Genomic DNA, 18,050 nt, shown 5'->3' with positions numbered 1-18,050 from the left:
GGTGTCTGCTGAAATGATCTCCCATTCCTCCCCAGCATGAAGACCACCTGCTTGCCCATGTTTGGCTATAAACACGTACTGACGTTAACCGACCAGGTGACCCGCTTCAACGAGGAGGTGAAGAAGCAGAGTGTGTCACGAAACCGAGATGCCCCAGAAGGTGGCTTTGATGCCATTATGCAGGCCACAGTCTGTGATGTGAGTGTGGAAGGCTTGGAGTGCCAGGTGTGGTTGGCACAGATCAAAATGGGGAGGCAAGTGACTCAACCCTGGAGATTTCAGATATGAAATAAGAGATCAGAACATACTAGAACATAGTGCTGTATGAATAGTAAATTACTCCTGATATATAACCTTTGCTTATGTCCACTGCCTGGCTACAGCTGATGTTTCTTTGAACCTCAGTGATCCCAGATGTTCTCTGGGGAGAGCACTTTCGCTGGAATTATTTTCGAGTCAAGGCTTAGGTTAACTTTACCTCAGCAAAGCAGGTAGCTGTTCAGATAGGATTTGTTCTATCTTGGCCCAGCTCTGAGGATGCAGGTGGGTTTCTAGATGAGCAATGTGACTGTCATTGGAAGAGTTGTGTTTGGAGCTGAAAAGGTGTCATTTAACTGCTTGAACTAATTAGCTGTGAGACTTTTTTCCAGAGAGAACAGAAACTCCTGAGTTAAAAAGCTCCAACTTGGGTCCCAAGGACTAGGACTAAGGCAGCTTGTCTAGCCCTTCAGTCAGGGAGGTCTTTGGGTCTTTATTCTCTACCAATGACATGCTGAAGTTGCTGTCTCCTTTGCTCCTGATCTCCCTTATTTTTTTATACAGGAAAAGATTGGCTGGAGGAATGATGCATCCCACTTGCTGGTGTTTACCACTGACGCCAAGACTCATATAGCACTGGATGGAAGGCTGGCAGGCATCGTCCAGCCCAATGATGGGCAGTGTCATGTAGGCAGTGACAACCATTATTCTGCTTCCACTACCATGGTGAGATCCCTGGCACTGTCTGTGACCTTTGTTCACTATGATCAGGAAGCTTTTGTGAGAATATGAAAATGACAGTCCTTCCTCTGGGCAGAGTGGAAGACTTGGTTTCAGCTGGCTGCCATCCCCTACCAACTGGATACCCACAACCAGAGTACAACCGGCACAACCATTAGAGATGGCCCTGCTGTGATCAGTGTTATTACTGCCTCCATTGTCACCAGCAGCTACAGTAGCATCATGGCATCCAGAATAGACCCTAAGGACTTCTATGGGTCCAGATGGAAAGTAGACCTTCCCCTCTACTGTGCACTGGTCAGCTCCTCCTTGAAAGACCATGCTCACTTGTGGTTATTGGAAAAAGAGACAAAGATAATCAACTACATGGAGAATGGGTCCTATGAAGAAAGGTTAAAGGGCTCTGGATCAGTAAGCTTGAGGGAAGAAGGCTAAAGGATGATTTAGCTGACACACAGAAAGAACAGACGGTTAATTGAGAGGAAAGGAGGCCAGGCCATGATAGTGTGTACTGGTAGGCTCTGCTACTGTGTAGACCAAGGCCACATGGGAGGCCTGACTTTGCTTCTGGTCCACCCTAAAAACCAGGTGCAGTGATGTACGCCTGTAGTACTCAGCAGTCTGAGGCAGGAGGATCACAACATAGGAAGACCCTGTCTTTAGTTTTTGTTACTAGAGAGCACGTGTGCTTACCAGAGAGAGATGGGAAGAAAGCCTCTCCTAATGGGGTATGGCCATGCCACAATCCCTTCTCTTCCCTCTCTCCATCCTGTCAGGACTTTGGGCACAAATGCACATGTACCCAGCATGCCCTCAAGCCTCCAGGGCAAGGACTTAAACTGTGTTCGGCTATGTGGGATCCAGTTTTCTTAACCACTAGGGTACAGAAGTAGCCTATAAGATTTTGTCTTTAAAAGAAAAAGGAAGAAGGGAGTTTAAATTAAAACAGGAGAAATTGCTGTAAGCCACAGAGAAATGTGCAGATGCTCAGATTGATGCTACTCCAGGTATCCAGTGGGAGGTATGATGTGGACTCTGCATCTCTGCAACACAGTTGAGCCTCTACTTTATCTAGGTGGCTTCATGGTAAAGGCCAGTGCAGGGGCAGGAGATGGAGCTGGATGATCTCATGAGCTCCCTGCAGGCCTAAGATCCCAGGGACAGGTTTGTAATTCACCACCACCCCAGTGCTGCTTGAATTCCTTGGTGTCAGCCACATGGAAGTCGGGCACTCTCAGATAACAGGCGAGTCAGCAGCCTTTGCTGCCTAGTCTATGCAAGGCTCTGTACCAGGGCTGAGGGAGACAAAGAGACCATATAAGGTCCTTCCCTGAGGGAGTGTTTGCTTTAGTAGAGGAGAAAGGATAAATGTATTTACTAATAACCTGAGATGCATGATTAGGGCTCGGGGGGTGGCATAGTCAGTAAAGCCTAGAGGTACTCAAAGGAGGAAAACTCATCATGGGCTGGAGTGGTCAAGGAAGACTTGGAGAAGGTGGACTTGAGCTGGGTCCTAAGGAAAGAGAAGGATTAACAAAAAGAAAGCCACTGGATGGGAGAAAGAGCATGGGCAGATCGGTGCTGAGTGGAAGTAGGAGAGGGGTGAGTGATGTTTGGAAAGAAAGGTTGAGACTGCATGGTGGAGGAGCATGAGGGCCAGGCCAAGGCATTTGTCAGTAGCTCTCTAACAACCAGGCCTCACTCAGTGCTTGACTTAGAAGCTGCTCCATGGTTTTTATGCGTCAAGTTCGAGAAGGAAGAAAGGTGCTTAGTTTCAACTGCATTGGCCTGTACCTCTTCATCTATCTGTAGAGTTTACAGCTATGTTTATTCTACTATTTATCTTTCTTGACTCTCTTTGACCATCGGTAAAAAGCACCGCTACTGTCGACCACAGCTCAGATCAGCGAAGTTTGAAGGCATAGAATTTCGAGATGTATGTGAGACTTCCTTACTAACCTTCACATCCTCTTTTCTTTCCTTTTTATTTATTTATTTTTTTAGGATTATCCCTCTCTGGGGCTGATGACTGAGAAACTATCCCAGAAAAATATCAATTTGATCTTTGCAGTGACTGAAAATGTAGTTGATCTCTACCAGGTGACTATGCCTCTGGGGCTTCCAGGTGTGGGTCCTGTGATTGGTGGATCTGTCCTGTAAAGCCATCCCATGCTAGCATTGGCCATGGTTCCCATCGAGGAAAGACCCTCCTTCAACTCATTCCCTACGGGCTAAAAATCCTCTCTGTGGCTTTTCTACTCTAACCTCACCCTACTAGGAGGGGTTGATGTTTGTGGTGGTGGAGGGGAAGTAATTCAGTAGGGTGAAGGATATGAAATATCTCTGTACCTTCCCCCAATCTGCATTTCCAGATACTCAATCTGGCCTTGGGAGGGATTTTAGAGACCATTCACCACCTTCCTCTGGTAAACTCTGGACATCTTTGTCCTCCTTTCCAGAACTATAGTGAGCTCATCCCAGGGACCACGGTAGGGGTTCTATCTGCAGATTCCAGCAATGTCCTCCAGCTCATTGTGGATGCGTATGGGGTGAGTGTGTTGCCCTGGGAATGGGTCTGCTGAGGGTCCACCCCACTTGGCTTACGCAGCAGGGCTCAGATCAGGGAGTCCTGGCTGGTGGTCCAGGCAGGCCCTACTGCCTTTCCTCTTGTGCTCCCAGAGACCAAGAAGTGGGCAGCCCTGGGAGGGATGCAGCCTTCTACAAAGAAAATGGCCTGGAAAAGAATGCCAGGGAGCAGCAGGGATGATGAGTGAGGAGCTCAGGGAGGGTGGAAGGGAAAGACGGCATGGGAAGAAGAAACAGGGCTCTGAAGCTGTCGTGACGAGTGAGGGAGAACTGCAGAGAAAAGGGTAAGTTGAGCCTGAGGAAGATAAGGTTGGTGAAAAGTTAGGTAGATGGTGTTACTATCCAAGCTGGCCAGTCTTGGCACTCTCTTTTTGCGTGTCCCTGAGGCCCGCAAGGGTGTAGCTGATGTAGCTCTTTCCCAGATTCACCTTTAAAAGAAGTAGGGACAGAAAGAGGGAGCAGGTTCCTGGTGGGAAATACAGCAGGAAACAGGTTCCTAGGGGTGTTCCGGCAACTTCCAGGCATACCTCAGCATCTGGCACTGCAGGGTGAGTCCATGGTCACTTGTAGATTTTGTCCATTTTCTTTCATCTCATTTTTTTACTGTTTTTTTTTTTTTGGTCATTTTCTACTCAGAAAATCCGGTCTAAAGTAGAGCTGGAAGTGCGTGACCTCCCAGAGGAGTTATCGCTATCCTTTAACGCCACCTGCCTCAACAACGAGATCATCCCAGGCCTCAAGTCTTGTGTGGGACTCAAGATTGGAGACACGGTGAGGTGGGCTGGGCAGGGGTGAAGCTGCAGTTCTGGCCCTTCCTGTGCCCTGGAGCATTTGGGGACCCTGTCCCCTTTCTTCCCCAACCTTCCTCCTGAAAGGCATTATGAGTTAGATGTAACAAAGCTGCCAGTTGTTTCCTATGAGACTTCTGTCGTCTAAATCTTCTCTATTTGTTAAGCAAACTTCATCAATGGGATTTTTTTAAAAAAATACTTGCATTTTGGTCACTTCTGTGTGTATACATGATTGATTACAAATGAAAATATTTCTTACTATTACCTCCTAACCTACTCTCCAGCATCCCCAAGGTAAGGCCTTTCTTTTCTCTACAGGGTATCATCTACAATAGCTGTATCATCATAAATACTTATGAGCACTGACATGTACCAGGCACGGTTCAAGCTGCTGCATATTCAACAGCAAACAGAACAGGCAAAAATACCTGTCCTTGTGGAATTTAAGAATACAAATATTCATTTTGTCCTTCTAGTTCTTCATGATTTTCCTCGTTGGTTAGTTCTCCAGAAAAAAAGGAGGGTGGAAAGGAAGGAAATAGATCTTTGAGTCTATTGATCTAGCAATCTATGCATAGCTATCTGTACATCTCTCTGTCATCTAGGCCTATGTGCACGCACCACACATGAGAAATAGTGGCCTGAAATGTGCTCAACTGCACAAGTGATGTGGAAATTGAACAATAGATCCTGAGCCTGTGGTTGACCACCACGTGGCATTGTGTGGTACAAAGCAGTGTTTTTCCTTTCTTTTGTTTTTCCTATTTTATAATTTCATATTTACATTTAAGTGCTGTACATCTTTGTGGGGGTATAATAGAATCTTCAAAGCATGCGTGCAGTGTGTGATAATCAAATAAAGGATAATATTATAGTCATCATTTCCAACAAAGAACACCACATTATGATGTATATTATTAACTTTTTTCTCTTAGCTTTTCTTTCTTTCTTTATATAGATAGAGTAAGAGAGAATCTTGTTGTTATTTTGCAATCACTCCAGCTAGCTTAGTTGACCAGAGCAGACTATTCGTGAGATCACAGATTCCAGTAATCTGCTTGGGCTGGTTTATTTCTTATGTGGCATAAAAGATAGCCTTCTCTTTCTTTCTTTTAAAAATTTTTTTGCTGTAGAGTGCATGCTCGCTGGAGAGAGAGAGAGAGAGAGAGAGAGAGAGAGAGAGAGAGAAAGAAAGAGAGAGAGAGAGAGAGAAAGTAAGAAAGCACTCGCCGGGGGGATGGCCACATCACATTTCTTTCTCCACTCTCCTCTTGAGATTTTGGGCATATATACATGTGTCAGGTGTGTTTTTCAAGCTGCTGGATCCAGGATTTAAATTGCACAGTTAGCCATGTGGTAACTACCTGCCTTAACAGCCAAGCCACCAGCTGACCCCCAAAAGAACCTTCTATTTCTTGACTGTAAACCATGTCCTTGCATCCAGCCAGCTATGTTACAACAGCACAACTATCCCACTGCTTTTGTTTTTGCTTTGCGGACCTCAGTTGTGGGAAGGCTGAGAACCTCCTGATCACAGGAGGATAAAATACCCACTTTGGGTGTTGCTCAGCAAGGCAAGGAACAGCTTCTTTCCACCCAGGGCTAGAATGTTGCGTGGGCTGACTTGTGTCTGAATTTCATCTGGCTTTCTGTGCAGGTGAGCTTCAGCATCGAGGCCAAGGTGCGTGGCTGTCCCCAGGAGAAAGAGAAGTCCTTCACCATCAAACCCGTGGGCTTCAAGGACAGCCTCACTGTCCAGGTCACCTTCGACTGTGACTGTGACTGCCAGGCCCAGGCTGAGCCTTACAGCCGCCGCTGCAACAATGGCAATGGGACCTATGAGTGCGGGGTGTGCCGCTGTGGGCCCGGCTGGCTAGGGTCCCAGTGCGAGTGCTCAGAGGAGGACTACCACCCCTCCCAGCAGGATGAGTGCAGCCCCCGGGAGGGCCAGCCTATCTGCAGCCAGCGGGGAGAGTGCCTCTGTGGCCAGTGCGTTTGCCACAGCAGTGACTTTGGCAAGATCACGGGCAAGTACTGCGAGTGTGATGACTTCTCCTGTGTCCGCTACAAGGGAGAAATGTGCTCAGGTGAGTAGGACAGCACACCTTTCTCATTCTGCAAACCCACACACTCTCACACACCCGTAGCCCCTGGAACCAGGTGAGGGCTTGAGGTGGGGGAAGGCGGGCAAAGCTCAGTAGTTGGTGTTCTGCTCTAATGGCAGAGAAGGACAAATGAGGTTTTCCTTAGTTTCATTCTGCTCTCTGGGCCTTTGGTTGTGGGGTGCAAGGAAGCTAAAACTAACTGCTAAATGAGCTGGAATGAGGGTCTTCTCTCTCTCCTAGAATAGCAGGGAAGGGCTAGGGAAACTTCAAGGTGAAGATAGTTTTTTTCTTCTTTTTCTTTCATCTGTCTACTCTGCTGAGGTTTTTAAGACAGTGGTTTCTGTTCTTTTTGAGTACAAGGACCAACCTTCTTCAAGTTAAAAAAATAATCACTGGTGGTAATTAAATTTTTAGTAAAGACTTAGAGAATACATGCTATCAGAACATATAGTAAAGTTAGTTATAATTCATGAAGTTTTCTTTTTTTTTTTTTTGAGAGATATTTTTGTTACAGGGCATGTGTGCTCGCCAGAGAGACAGAGATAGAGAGGCAGAAAGTGAGAAATCATTCCCCCCCCCGGGGGGATGGCCATGCCACAATCCTTTCTCTTTCATTCTCCTCTCTGGATTTTGGGCACGCACACACACATGCTCACTGTAAGTTTTAAGCCACCAGGTCCAGGACTGGAATTGCAGTTGACTATGTGGGAGTCCAGCGACGTAACCATTATGCCATCTTCTGGTCCCGAATTTTTCTTTTTCTAACAAGAGACTTGGAAAATATAAGGGGTCTTCAAAAAGTTTATGGAAAATACACATTGTGGAAAAATTATGCTTTTCAATTTTTTTGTACCCCAGTTAAAAAAAATTTTTTTTTAACTGAGAGAGGGGTGCATGCATTCATGAGATGGAAAGAGAAAGTATCCTCCAAAGGTATGTGGTCATGCTGCAATCCGTTTTCCTCCATTTCCCCATCCTGTTGGGATTTGGGGTACATACATGTGTCTGGCATGGTTTTCAAGCTGCCTGGGCCACAATATGAGCTGCAGTTGGCTGTGTGAGATCCAGTTCCCTATGCACCATGCTCAGCCACTACACTGTGGGGTCGGCCTTGTACCAAAAAAAATCATACTTTAATTCCACATTTTCATGAACTGTTTGAAGGCCCCTTGTAGTAGTACATATATAAGACATTGGGGCATATTTAATGAACTGGTATTTTTAAAATAATGTCTGGAACATGGTGTAGTTCTCTTATGAAATTTAGCATTATTTCATTCTCACTGTTATAGCTATTGGTACTGCTGTTTCTTTTTAGATTCTAGATGTGTGCTGTCTCGTAAGGTAGCCACTAGTCACGTGTGGCTATTTACATTAATCAACATTTAAAAATTCAAAGGTTGTTTAGTAATCAGTGGCCACATGTGGCTAGTGGCTACCATATCAGACAGCACAGATAGATCTAGAACTTTTCAACACATCAGAAAGTTCTACTGGATAGTGCTCTCAGAGTTCCCACCTATAGATTAGAGATTTGAGTCCTGCCTGCATGATGCATAATTGTCCTTTTTACTGCAAATTTCAGTAAAATCTTGAAGCCCACTGATCCTCTCAAACTTATTTCTCCTTGCCACAAAGACCATCCCAGGTACTTTCCCAGAGAGAAGACGCTGAACTAATATTAATGTTGTTTTGTCTGTAGACACACTGACAATGCTGTCAGAATATAAGTAGGTAGTTTGAGTTATTCCTGGAGCATAGAGGATAGGTTTTTGCTGGACCATAATCACTGTGGCTTAATCTGTCTTAATTGTAGGCGTTTGCAAGTTGGTTGGGACTGGGCAATGGGTGTCTTGTGTGGCTGATTGAACAGAGAGATTATGATAGGCCTCTACGGTGATCCATGACCCAGATGGGCTTTATTTGCATGAAACAGCTGAGCTAATCCACACAGATGTTCACTTTATTTATTTTCACTTTTTAGGTTTTGCCATAGGGTGCGTGTGCTTGCTGGAGAGAGAGACAGAAAAAAGAGGGAAAGTGAGAAATCATCCCCCACAATGGGAATGGCCATCCTGCATTAACTTTTCCTCCATTCTCCCTTTGGGATTTCTGGACACTTATGCACATGCACCTGGCATGTTTTCAAGCTGCCAGATTTCGGACTGGAAACTTCAAGTTAGCCATGTGGGATCCAGCTGCCTTAAGCACTTTGCCACCTGCAGATCCCAGATGTTTACTTTAACACTGACATCAGCCTTTAAAATACTTGCTTAGAAAGGTAAATCTCTGTCGTTCTAGAGCATGCCCAAGTGACATAAAATAACTTTTTATTAACTATAACATTCTTCTTCTTATTATTATTTTTGTTCATGCCAACAAAATTTTAGAAAAAGATTGGGATAAAATGGTATCAGAGATTATCAGAGAGGTCAGGTACACACAGATGAACATGTGTAACACCAGCAAGTCTGAATTATGGAGAGGTGAGGCAGAAAGTTCAAGTCATTTTAATATTTAATAGCTTTTATATCATTGTCAGAGTGCAAAGGAAGTGGATATGATGTGAGAGACCCATGGGGAGAAGGTTGGGGCTAGAGAGACAAGGTACCCTAGCAGAGGCCTATGATGGCCTGCTGGGGACAGACATGGTTCCATGGCTTCGCGGTGCCGGGTCTGGTGTGAGGCACTGTGGGAGGGACCCTGGCCAGAGTGTGTTTCCTTTGGCCTCCAGCCTCACTGAGGCCACAGAACGAAGCTGCCTGGGTCAGCAGCTTCCTGCCTTTCACCAGAGCAAGAACACTCCTTCTCGATGTGCTCCAGTCTAGTCCACGAGGGAATCCTGGGCGGCTGCGGCAGCCTCCTTCCACCACCCACTGCCAGGTGTGGGTGTCCAGCTGGCCTCAGGTCTGGAATCTGTGCTGCTGTCTTCACGTCCTCCAGTGGCAGATACTCAGGGGCACACAGCCATTGAGCACATGCTCTGTGCCAGTGTTCAGTCCACATGGGCGAACAAGGGTCACACGTGATTCCTAGCTCTCAGAGCCTATACCTGGCTCTTCACTGTCCCAAGAGCTGCTGGCCCTCTGGCCTGTTCTTTGCCACAAGCAATGGTCCTTTCCCACCTGCCACATCCAGATCTATCGGCTGTGGGTCAGGGCCCGTGGGATAGAGAAGCATGGATAAGACAGCTTTGCCCTTCATTAACTTACTTAAGGATAATTCACCCCTAAGGCAGAGTCTCTCAGATCCCAGAAGTGAGGTGTCCTCAGGGAGTTTACAAGAGTCCACTGGAGACTCCTGTGACATTGTGGACAGAGTAGCCCTAGGCTGCTTCATGGGGGAAGTGATAGCCACTGAATCTCTTGGGAAGGACTGGTTCATCCAGGAGAGGTGTGGAGACTGTGTCAGCCCAGAGGGCTGGCTGTACAGGGAGAATGGTGGCATTCTCTGACCTGGAACACCCGTTCCTCCCTCCCACTCTCCTCCCTGTCTTCCTTTTTTTTCACCCTCTGAAACTCTTTCTGTTCATTCACCTTCTCTTCTGACTTTCCTGTGAACCCAGGCTCAGGCCCCCTTTTGTTGGAGTGGTGCCAGTCCTGGGACATTACCACACTGTGGCTCCTTTTTAAGGGCTGACCCTGCCAGGGCTTGGGGTCAGCCTGCTGGCCCTGGCTGGCCACTTCCACTCCCAGCCTCACTCCCTGACTGGCCTACCAGACAGTCTTGTCAAAGATCACTTTGTTTAACCTCACAAAGGACACACTATGGGACTAGCGTTTCTGAGGAGGCTAAGGCCTCTGAGTTTTTGTTGTGTTTGTTGGTTTTTCCTGGTCCAGAAGCCATGGCCAAAAGCAAGGCATAGTGGATGCTGAGGGGCCCCACTCTGCTGGCTGACACCCCTACCCCAGCTGTGGTGTGGCTTGTCTGATAATTGCTCACAGCTGTCCCTCCTCTGGAGACCAGCCTCTAGTTGACAAGTGGCCTTGCCCTCAGAAATTGGCCACTGATGGAAGGGCACGGTCATGCAAGGCCAGGCCCTTCATCTCGATGGGCCTAGCTCTGTGGTACCATTCATGCTGCAGAGCCCACCAAGGGGTCAGGCTGAAGGGCGTCTCTGTCTGAGACACATTCCTCCAGCTGTTGATTCCTGCCCTTTCCTGCAAAAAAATGAGTCACCTTTTTGCAGGATTTAGAAGCCAATTTTTGAAGCTTTTTAAAAAATATCCTTAGGGCACAAGTGCTCACTGGAGAGAGATAGATAGGGACATAGAGAGAGAGAAAATGAGAAATGACCCCCGCAGGGGGCATGACCATGCTGCAATCCCTTCTTCATTCTCCTCTCAGGATCCTAGATATGTATGTACACCCAGTGTATCTCACAAGCCACCGGGTCTGAGACTTGAACTATGCCTTGCTTTTGGCCATGGCTTCTGGACCAGGAAAGACCAACACCACAGAGGCCTGGCAGTATTCAGAGGTCTCAGCCTCCTCATATGGAGTGGGCCTTATGGGATCCAGTGCTTTAACCACCATACCAGCTGCTGGCCTGTAAAGCTTTTAAAGTGAATATTAGGGGGATACAACATTGTGGGTTAATGTCTTCCTTTAAGCAGTCTGATCCTTCCTTCCTACGTGAATGTAATAAGAATAGGTCCTCCCCTCTGAGCTGATGGCTCTGTGTAGTACTGTAATACAACACAGGTGTGTTTTCCAAGAATTTAACTAGATTGTAGGTTCCATGCTGGTAGGGACCTTGTCAGTTCTGTTTGCTGCTGAATCTCTAGTGTCTAGCACGTGGTGTGAGGTCAACTAGGTTGCATGAAGAGATGAATGAAGAAACAATAGGGTATGTGTACTCTGTAACAGACTTCATGCTAACCATTATTAATGGAAAAATGACTGTGACATTTTCCCTCCCATCAAAAAACTCATAATCTAGAAAGAGAAATAGACAGGTAAGCAAATGACTGAAATAAAGGTGAAAATAGAGCTGGATATGAAGTGCTAGGAGAACTCATGAACAGGCAGTTGATTCTGCATGGGGAGGTTGGAGAAGTTACAGACAAGAAGAAACATTTGAGTTGGGCATTAAAAGGTGAGGAGTGTGGTAGTGGTCACAGTATGAAAGGACGTTCTAGGTAGAGGGATTAGCATGAATGGAAAGTGAGGATACGAGGATGGTTAGAAGATAGTGAACAGTTCAGTATGGGGGACTGAGGTGTGGCAATGTGAGGTGGGTGATGAGATGTGAAGCTAGAAGCAGGACAAGCCCATTGTAGAGGCCTTGAAAGTTTGCTAAAGACTTTGGACTTAATCCTTTAAGTAGTATGCCTTTTTTAAATTAAATATATATATATTTTTAGAAAGATATTTTGCTCTAGGGCATGTGCACTAGTCAGAGAGACAGGGAGACAAAAAGTGAGAAGTCACCCCTTGATGGGGTGGCCACACTGCAACCCCTTCCCCTCCATTCTCCTCTCGGGATTTTGGGCACCCCCCTTCTTCATTCTCCTCTCAGGATCCTAGATATGTATGTACACCCAGTGTATCTCACAAGCCACCGGGTCTGAGACTTGAACTATGCCTTGCTTTTGGCCATGGCTTCTGGACCAGGAAAGACCAACACCACAGAGGCCTGGCAGTATTCAGAGGTCTCAGCCTCCTCATATGGAGTGGGCCTTATGGGATCCAGTGCTTTAACCACCATACCAGCTGCTGGCCTGTAAAGCTTTTAAAGTGAATATTAGGGGGATACAACATTGTGGGTTAATGTCTTCCTTTAAGCAGTCTGATCCTTCCTTCCTACGTGAATGTAATAAGAATAGGTCCTCCCCTCTGAGCTGATGGCTCTGTGTAGTACTGTAATACAACACAGGTGTGTTTTCCAAGAATTTAACTAGATTGTAGGTTCCATGCTGGTAGGGACCTTGTCAGTTCTGTTTGCTGCTGAATCTCTAGTGTCTAGCACGTGGTGTGAGGTCAACTAGGTTGCATGAAGAGATGAATGAAGAAACAATAGGGTATGTGTACTCTGTAACAGACTTCATGCTAACCATTATTAATGGAAAAATGACTGTGACATTTTCCCTCCCATCAAAAAACTCATAATCTAGAAAGAGAAATAGACAGGTAAGCAAATGACTGAAATAAAGGTGAAAATAGAGCTGGATATGAAGTGCTAGGAGAACTCATGAACAGGCAGTTGATTCTGCATGGGGAGGTTGGAGAAGTTACAGACAAGAAGAAACATTTGAGTTGGGCATTAAAAGGTGAGGAGTGTGGTAGTGGTCACAGTATGAAAGGACGTTCTAGGTAGAGGGATTAGCATGAATGGAAAGTGAGGATACGAGGATGGTTAGAAGATAGTGAACAGTTCAGTATGGGGGACTGAGGTGTGGCAATGTGAGGTGGGTGATGAGATGTGAAGCTAGAAGCAGGACAAGCCCATTGTAGAGGCCTTGAAAGTTTGCTAAAGACTTTGGACTTAATCCTTTAAGTAGTATGCCTTTTTTAAATTAAATATATATATATTTTTAGAAAGATATTTTGCTCTAGGGCATGTGCACTAGTCAGAGAGACAGGGAGACAAAAAGTGAGAAGTCACCCCTTGATGGGGTGGCCACACTGCAACCCCTTCCCCTCCATTCTCCTCTCGGGATTTTGGGCACCCATGTACACGTGCCTAGTATGAGTCTCAAACCTCCAGGTCCAGGACTCAAACCACAGTTGACTACGTGGGAGTCCAGTAACCTAATCATTATGCCACCTGCTGGTCCCAGTATTATGATATTTTTGTAATTTTTTTAAACAGGTGAGTGACATGGTCATGTTGGTTGATATTTTAAAATGGTGATTCTTAATCATAGGAAAAAGCTATTTTATATCCCAGGGGACATTTGGTAATACCTAGTAGAATTTTTTGTCTTTTTAATTGCCAGAGGGCATGTGCATTCACCACAGAGGGAGACAAAAGAAAGCATTCCAGTGGGGTGTGCGGTCATGCCGCAATTTCCCTCCTCTGTGTCTCCGTCCCATCAGGACTTGGGGCATACATGTACATGCTACCCATTATGGTTTTCCTGTCGCTGGGGACACGATTTAAACTGCACTTGGCCATGTGGGATTGGCTCCAAACACACACTTAACCACTGTGCTATGGGGGCTAGCCCCTCTGGTGGCATTTTTGATTGTCATAACTGGGAAGGTGTTACTAATAGGAAGAGTTCAAAGGTGATGCTAGACTTTCTACAATGTCCAGAACATCACCTATAACAAAGAATTATCTGACCCAGGACACAAAAAGGACCATGTTTGAGACACTGCACTTTAAAAAGGGAATCCTGGCTACAGTGGAAGGGTGGATTGAATTGAGGATAACCTAGAGAAGGGGAGGTGACTCAGAATTAGGAGACAAGACTAGGCTGGGACAGGTGATAGAAATGTCTACAGTCAGACCTAGAAACTCAGCAGGTAGAAACTCTCTTTCTGTCCCATCCACTTGAATAGTTCAGTATATTTGAGTTCCTAAACTCTTTTCTTCTCCAAATTTCTAACTAGTTTCAAGCCTAGTTACTGGATTTTTCATGACTCTCTCCTTCATACTTTGGTCTTTCCATTATTTGAATTGAAGAATATTCCAATAAAACTGGCTCCATCTTCTACTGGTTAAAGGCATTTTATCTGTAAGTTATAGAAGGCTAAGCAGTTGGGATCTGAAGTCAGAGTGACTTTAGTTTGAGCCTTACCATGTATAAGCTATGTGACCTTGAGCAAGTTACTTAACGTCTCTGACCTCACAGGGCTGTTAAATGAATAAGGTAACGATTACAGATCTTGGCATAGTGCTTGGCATGTATTCAAGGCTCAACAAGTGTTCGTGGCCATTGTCACCATTGTTATGGTGATTGGCAGCCCCTTCCACTGGGAATATTAGCTCATTGGTTGGTTTGGAAAGTAGATAAACTTCCTTTCTCTAAATGCTTTCCAAACCTGCTTCACTACCCTACCAGGGTCACATATGTTGTAATGAAGTCAGCCTGAGAAGAGAACTAGGACAAGATAGTTTGTGCTGGCTAGGCCAAGGCAGTTACACTGTCTGTAACTTTAAACTCATTTATTAATTAATTTAGAAATGTTTAACTGTGGCAAATGTTTCTGCAATGTTAGAATGCAGAGGCAGGAACAAGGATGAGCCAGCAGAGGCTTTGGAGAAGGCTGGGCTACATGAAGTCATTACTGGCAATGGTCTCTACTGCTGTTGACTTTGGGAAAATCTTTCCTTTTGGGGCCAGCCAGTGGTGTGGTTTAGGTGGCTGGATCCCACATGGCCAGCTGCACCAGTTCTGGACCCGGTGGCTTGAAACACATGCAAAAGGAGGGAAAAATGGAGGAGAAGGGATTGTGGCTATTCCCCATGGAGGCTGCTTTCTTATTTCCTTCCTTCCTTCCTTCCTCTCTCTCTCTCTTCTCTTTCTTTCTTTCTTTCTGGTGAGCATACACACCCTCGGACAAATGAAAAAGAAAACAACCCAAAACTTTCTTTTTTCTATTTACCTTCTCTTATTTCTTGCTTATTTCCTGTGTGGCATTCTAGGATGTGTTTAGCAGCTCTGGCCCTTGGCAAGCTGTGAGGGTGGCCCTCGGTGCTTACTTGGCTCCATTGGCCAACTTCAAGGGCTCTTGGTTCCTTCCCCCTTGGTGCCCCATAGTGCCCCACTCCATCAACCTCTGCATTCAGGTCGCTCTATGCACTGTCCCTTCTCAGACATTCAGCATAACCCTGTGCTCTGGAGTCCTCCACTCCTCCATTCTCCTGTATCACAACTTCCCCATCTTGCCGACACTCCCTCAGAGCCCTGCTTCTCACCTTGTAAGGTGACATGTAGCCGATTGAACAAATGGAATAATGGACATTGGCAGCTGGTTTGTTCATGGGGAAGGCCGGCTCGTTCAGACTGGAGCCTATGTTGTTATTTCACCCAAGTCGGTGACAACACTGATAACCATGATAGGCCTCTCAGGCCAGGTAGGAAGGGGAGTAACCCTGTGGCTTTTTTTTTTTTTTTTTTAATTTTTTAGAGGTTTTCACTATAGGGCGCGTGCGCTCGCCAGACAGACAGAGAGACAGAGAGACAGAAAGCGAGAAATCACCCCCCAGGGGGGATGGTCATGCCACAATCCCTTCTCCTCCATTCTCCTCTCAGGATCTTGGGCACGCACGCACACGTGCCCGGCGTGAGTTTTAAGCCACCGGGTCTGGGACTTGAACTGTGGTCGACTACGTGGGAGTCCAGCGACATAGCCATTGTGCTAACTGCTGGTCCCACCCTGTGGCTTTTCAAAGGGAGACAGTTTGGGGAACTGAGGAGCCTTTAGCTGTCCTCGAGTCACACTGTCAAGACTGCTGAGTGTCTTACGTGGTCCCAGGGCTGTGGCTTAGTGCTGTGCCAGCCCTCAGGGCTAAAGAGATAGTATCTTATCCTCAGACTTACTCTTGAGACTCTTTTTTTTTTTCTCCCTAGAGAGAATGTGTACTTGCCAGAGAGAGACAGAACTAGAGAGAGGAGAAAGCATCCCCTTGAGAAATCAGTCCCTTTTCCTCTGTCCTTTCTTTTATGATTTTAGACACACACGCACCTGTGGTAGTTCACGTGACTTCTAGGACTGCAGATCAGTGTGCTGCCTCCTGCCCTTCTGCTGCTGGTCTGAAATTCTTGCTGCATAACTTAGTCCAAATCTTGCCATATCTTGGGAAACTTAGAGAGCTGAACATATCCCTACTGGGTAGGGCTCCCCTGGTCATGAGCCAGCTCCCTGTCAACCTGGAGGATTGCTGTCCATCACCTGGGAGGGTAAGTGGCTGTAGCCCTTCGTCAGGGAGTGGAGGATCCTCACCAGCTGTCTGCCCTCTTGGGCTGTGTGCTTTCAGGTCATGGCCAGTGCAGCTGTGGGGACTGCCTGTGTGACTCTGACTGGACCGGCTACTACTGCAACTGTACCACCCGCACCGACACCTGCATGTCCAGCAACGGGCTGCTGTGCAGTGGCCGGGGCAAGTGCGAGTGTGGTAGCTGTGTCTGCATCCAGCCGGGCTCCTATGGGGACACCTGTGAGAAGTGTCCCACCTGTCCAGATGCCTGTACATTTAAGAAGTGAGTGGAGAGAGTTGAGAGGCTGGCAGGTGGAAGAAGGCCTCCCAGACTAGATTTCCTAACTCTGTTCAGGTTCTGCTCTTCCTCATCAAAGCTTTAGGAGAGAAATCTTCTCCAGCCAGATCCCTAGCTCTCCTTTCCTGGGACAGCTTTGATAGCTCCAGATGTTGGAGATAGAGACAGCTGTGAAGGGGCTGCAGTACTGTCCCCGGACTCTAGTTGGAGAGTCCCTTCTCTTAAGATGGCATCCTGAATCCCTTCGAGTTGAGAGGAAGGCTAAACCAGATAACTTCTAGGGAACATTCTAGTGCTGATGTTCTGATCTGAGGGAGGTATGGGGGCTGGGGTGACTGAGGACACTGCAAAATACTTTTGACCAGCACAAACTTCACCCATTTGGAGAGTCCGAGGAAGCTCCCATCTGCCCAGTCTATGGCATTGCCAGTCCTCTAGCATTCTAAGCAGGGCCAGGTTCATGGGCATGCAGCCCTATGCAGCTGTACAGAAGGGCCCCTCGTGTGGTTTACTATCACTGTCACTATCTAGAAGTCTTTTTATTTTTTATTTTTTAAGTTCCCCTTTCCCCCATAGGTCATGTGCACTTACTAGAGAGAAACAGAAAGAGACAGAGAAAGGGAAAGTGAGAAATCACCCCCTGTGTGTGGAGGGGCATGGCCATGTCACAATCCCCTCTCCTCATTCTCCTCCTGGGATGTTGGGCAAGCACACATACATGTCGGGTATAATTTTCAAGCTACTGGGTCTGGAACTCCAACCATGGTCAGTCATGTAACCACTAAGCCACCTGCTGCCCCTAGAATTCTTAATTTTTGAAGAATGGACTTAATATTTTTGTTTTGCACTAGACCCGCAAATTACATGATTTGGTTCTGACATTAAGGTTCCCAGAAGTGGCATAGGGCTCAGCCTTTGCCACAGCCCTGAATGAGACATGGAGACATTTATTGATAGATTTAGGGATCTCTGGCTGCCAGGTCCTGCCTCTGGCAGAAGAGAACACTCCTGCCCCTGAAATCCACACTTGATTCTCTGGGCCTCTGGGATTATTTTACAGGTGTGTTTTCTTCACTGAGGTTGAGCAGAGGTCAGGCGTAGGCTGGGAGACACCTGGGTTGCTCCTCGCTACCTTAATTGCTATGTCTTTTCTCCAGGGAGTGTGTGGAGTGTAAGAAGTTTGACCGGGGAATCCTACATGAGGAAAATACCTGCAACCGTTACTGCCGCGATGAGATTGAGCCAGTGAAGGAACTCAGTAAGTTCAGCACACCTTACACCTAGGTTCTTTTATTTTATTTTAAAAAAATTATTTATTTAATTAATTTATTCATTCATATATTTTAATTTGAACACACACACAACAACACACACACACACACACACACAGGGAAAGTGAG

At 46.4% G+C, this 18,050-nt stretch overlaps 1 protein-coding gene across 1 annotated transcript in view; it reads left to right on the top strand.

Annotated features, from left to right (window-relative positions):
- Positions 1–18,050, top strand: part of ITGB3 (integrin subunit beta 3) — a gene marked incomplete at its 5' end in the record, with an annotated part of 40,718 nt that overhangs the window by 12,745 nt on the left and 9,923 nt on the right. The window contains 8 exon segments of the mRNA XM_014591837.1: positions 36–198; positions 823–984; positions 3,004–3,099; positions 3,459–3,548; positions 4,222–4,356; positions 6,034–6,463; positions 16,413–16,635; positions 17,808–17,908. Coding sequence (XP_014447323.1) covers positions 36–198; positions 823–984; positions 3,004–3,099; positions 3,459–3,548; positions 4,222–4,356; positions 6,034–6,463; positions 16,413–16,635; positions 17,808–17,908 — 1,400 coding nt within the window.

This window comes from Tupaia chinensis, unplaced genomic scaffold, assembly GCF_000334495.1.
Source record: "Tupaia chinensis unplaced genomic scaffold, TupChi_1.0 Scaffold000624_1, whole genome shotgun sequence".
In the NCBI taxonomy this organism is placed as follows: Eukaryota; Metazoa; Chordata; class Mammalia; order Scandentia; family Tupaiidae; genus Tupaia; species Tupaia belangeri.
The sequence above is the reverse complement of the archived record's forward strand: the minus strand, read 5'-3'. Positions and strand labels throughout refer to the sequence as shown.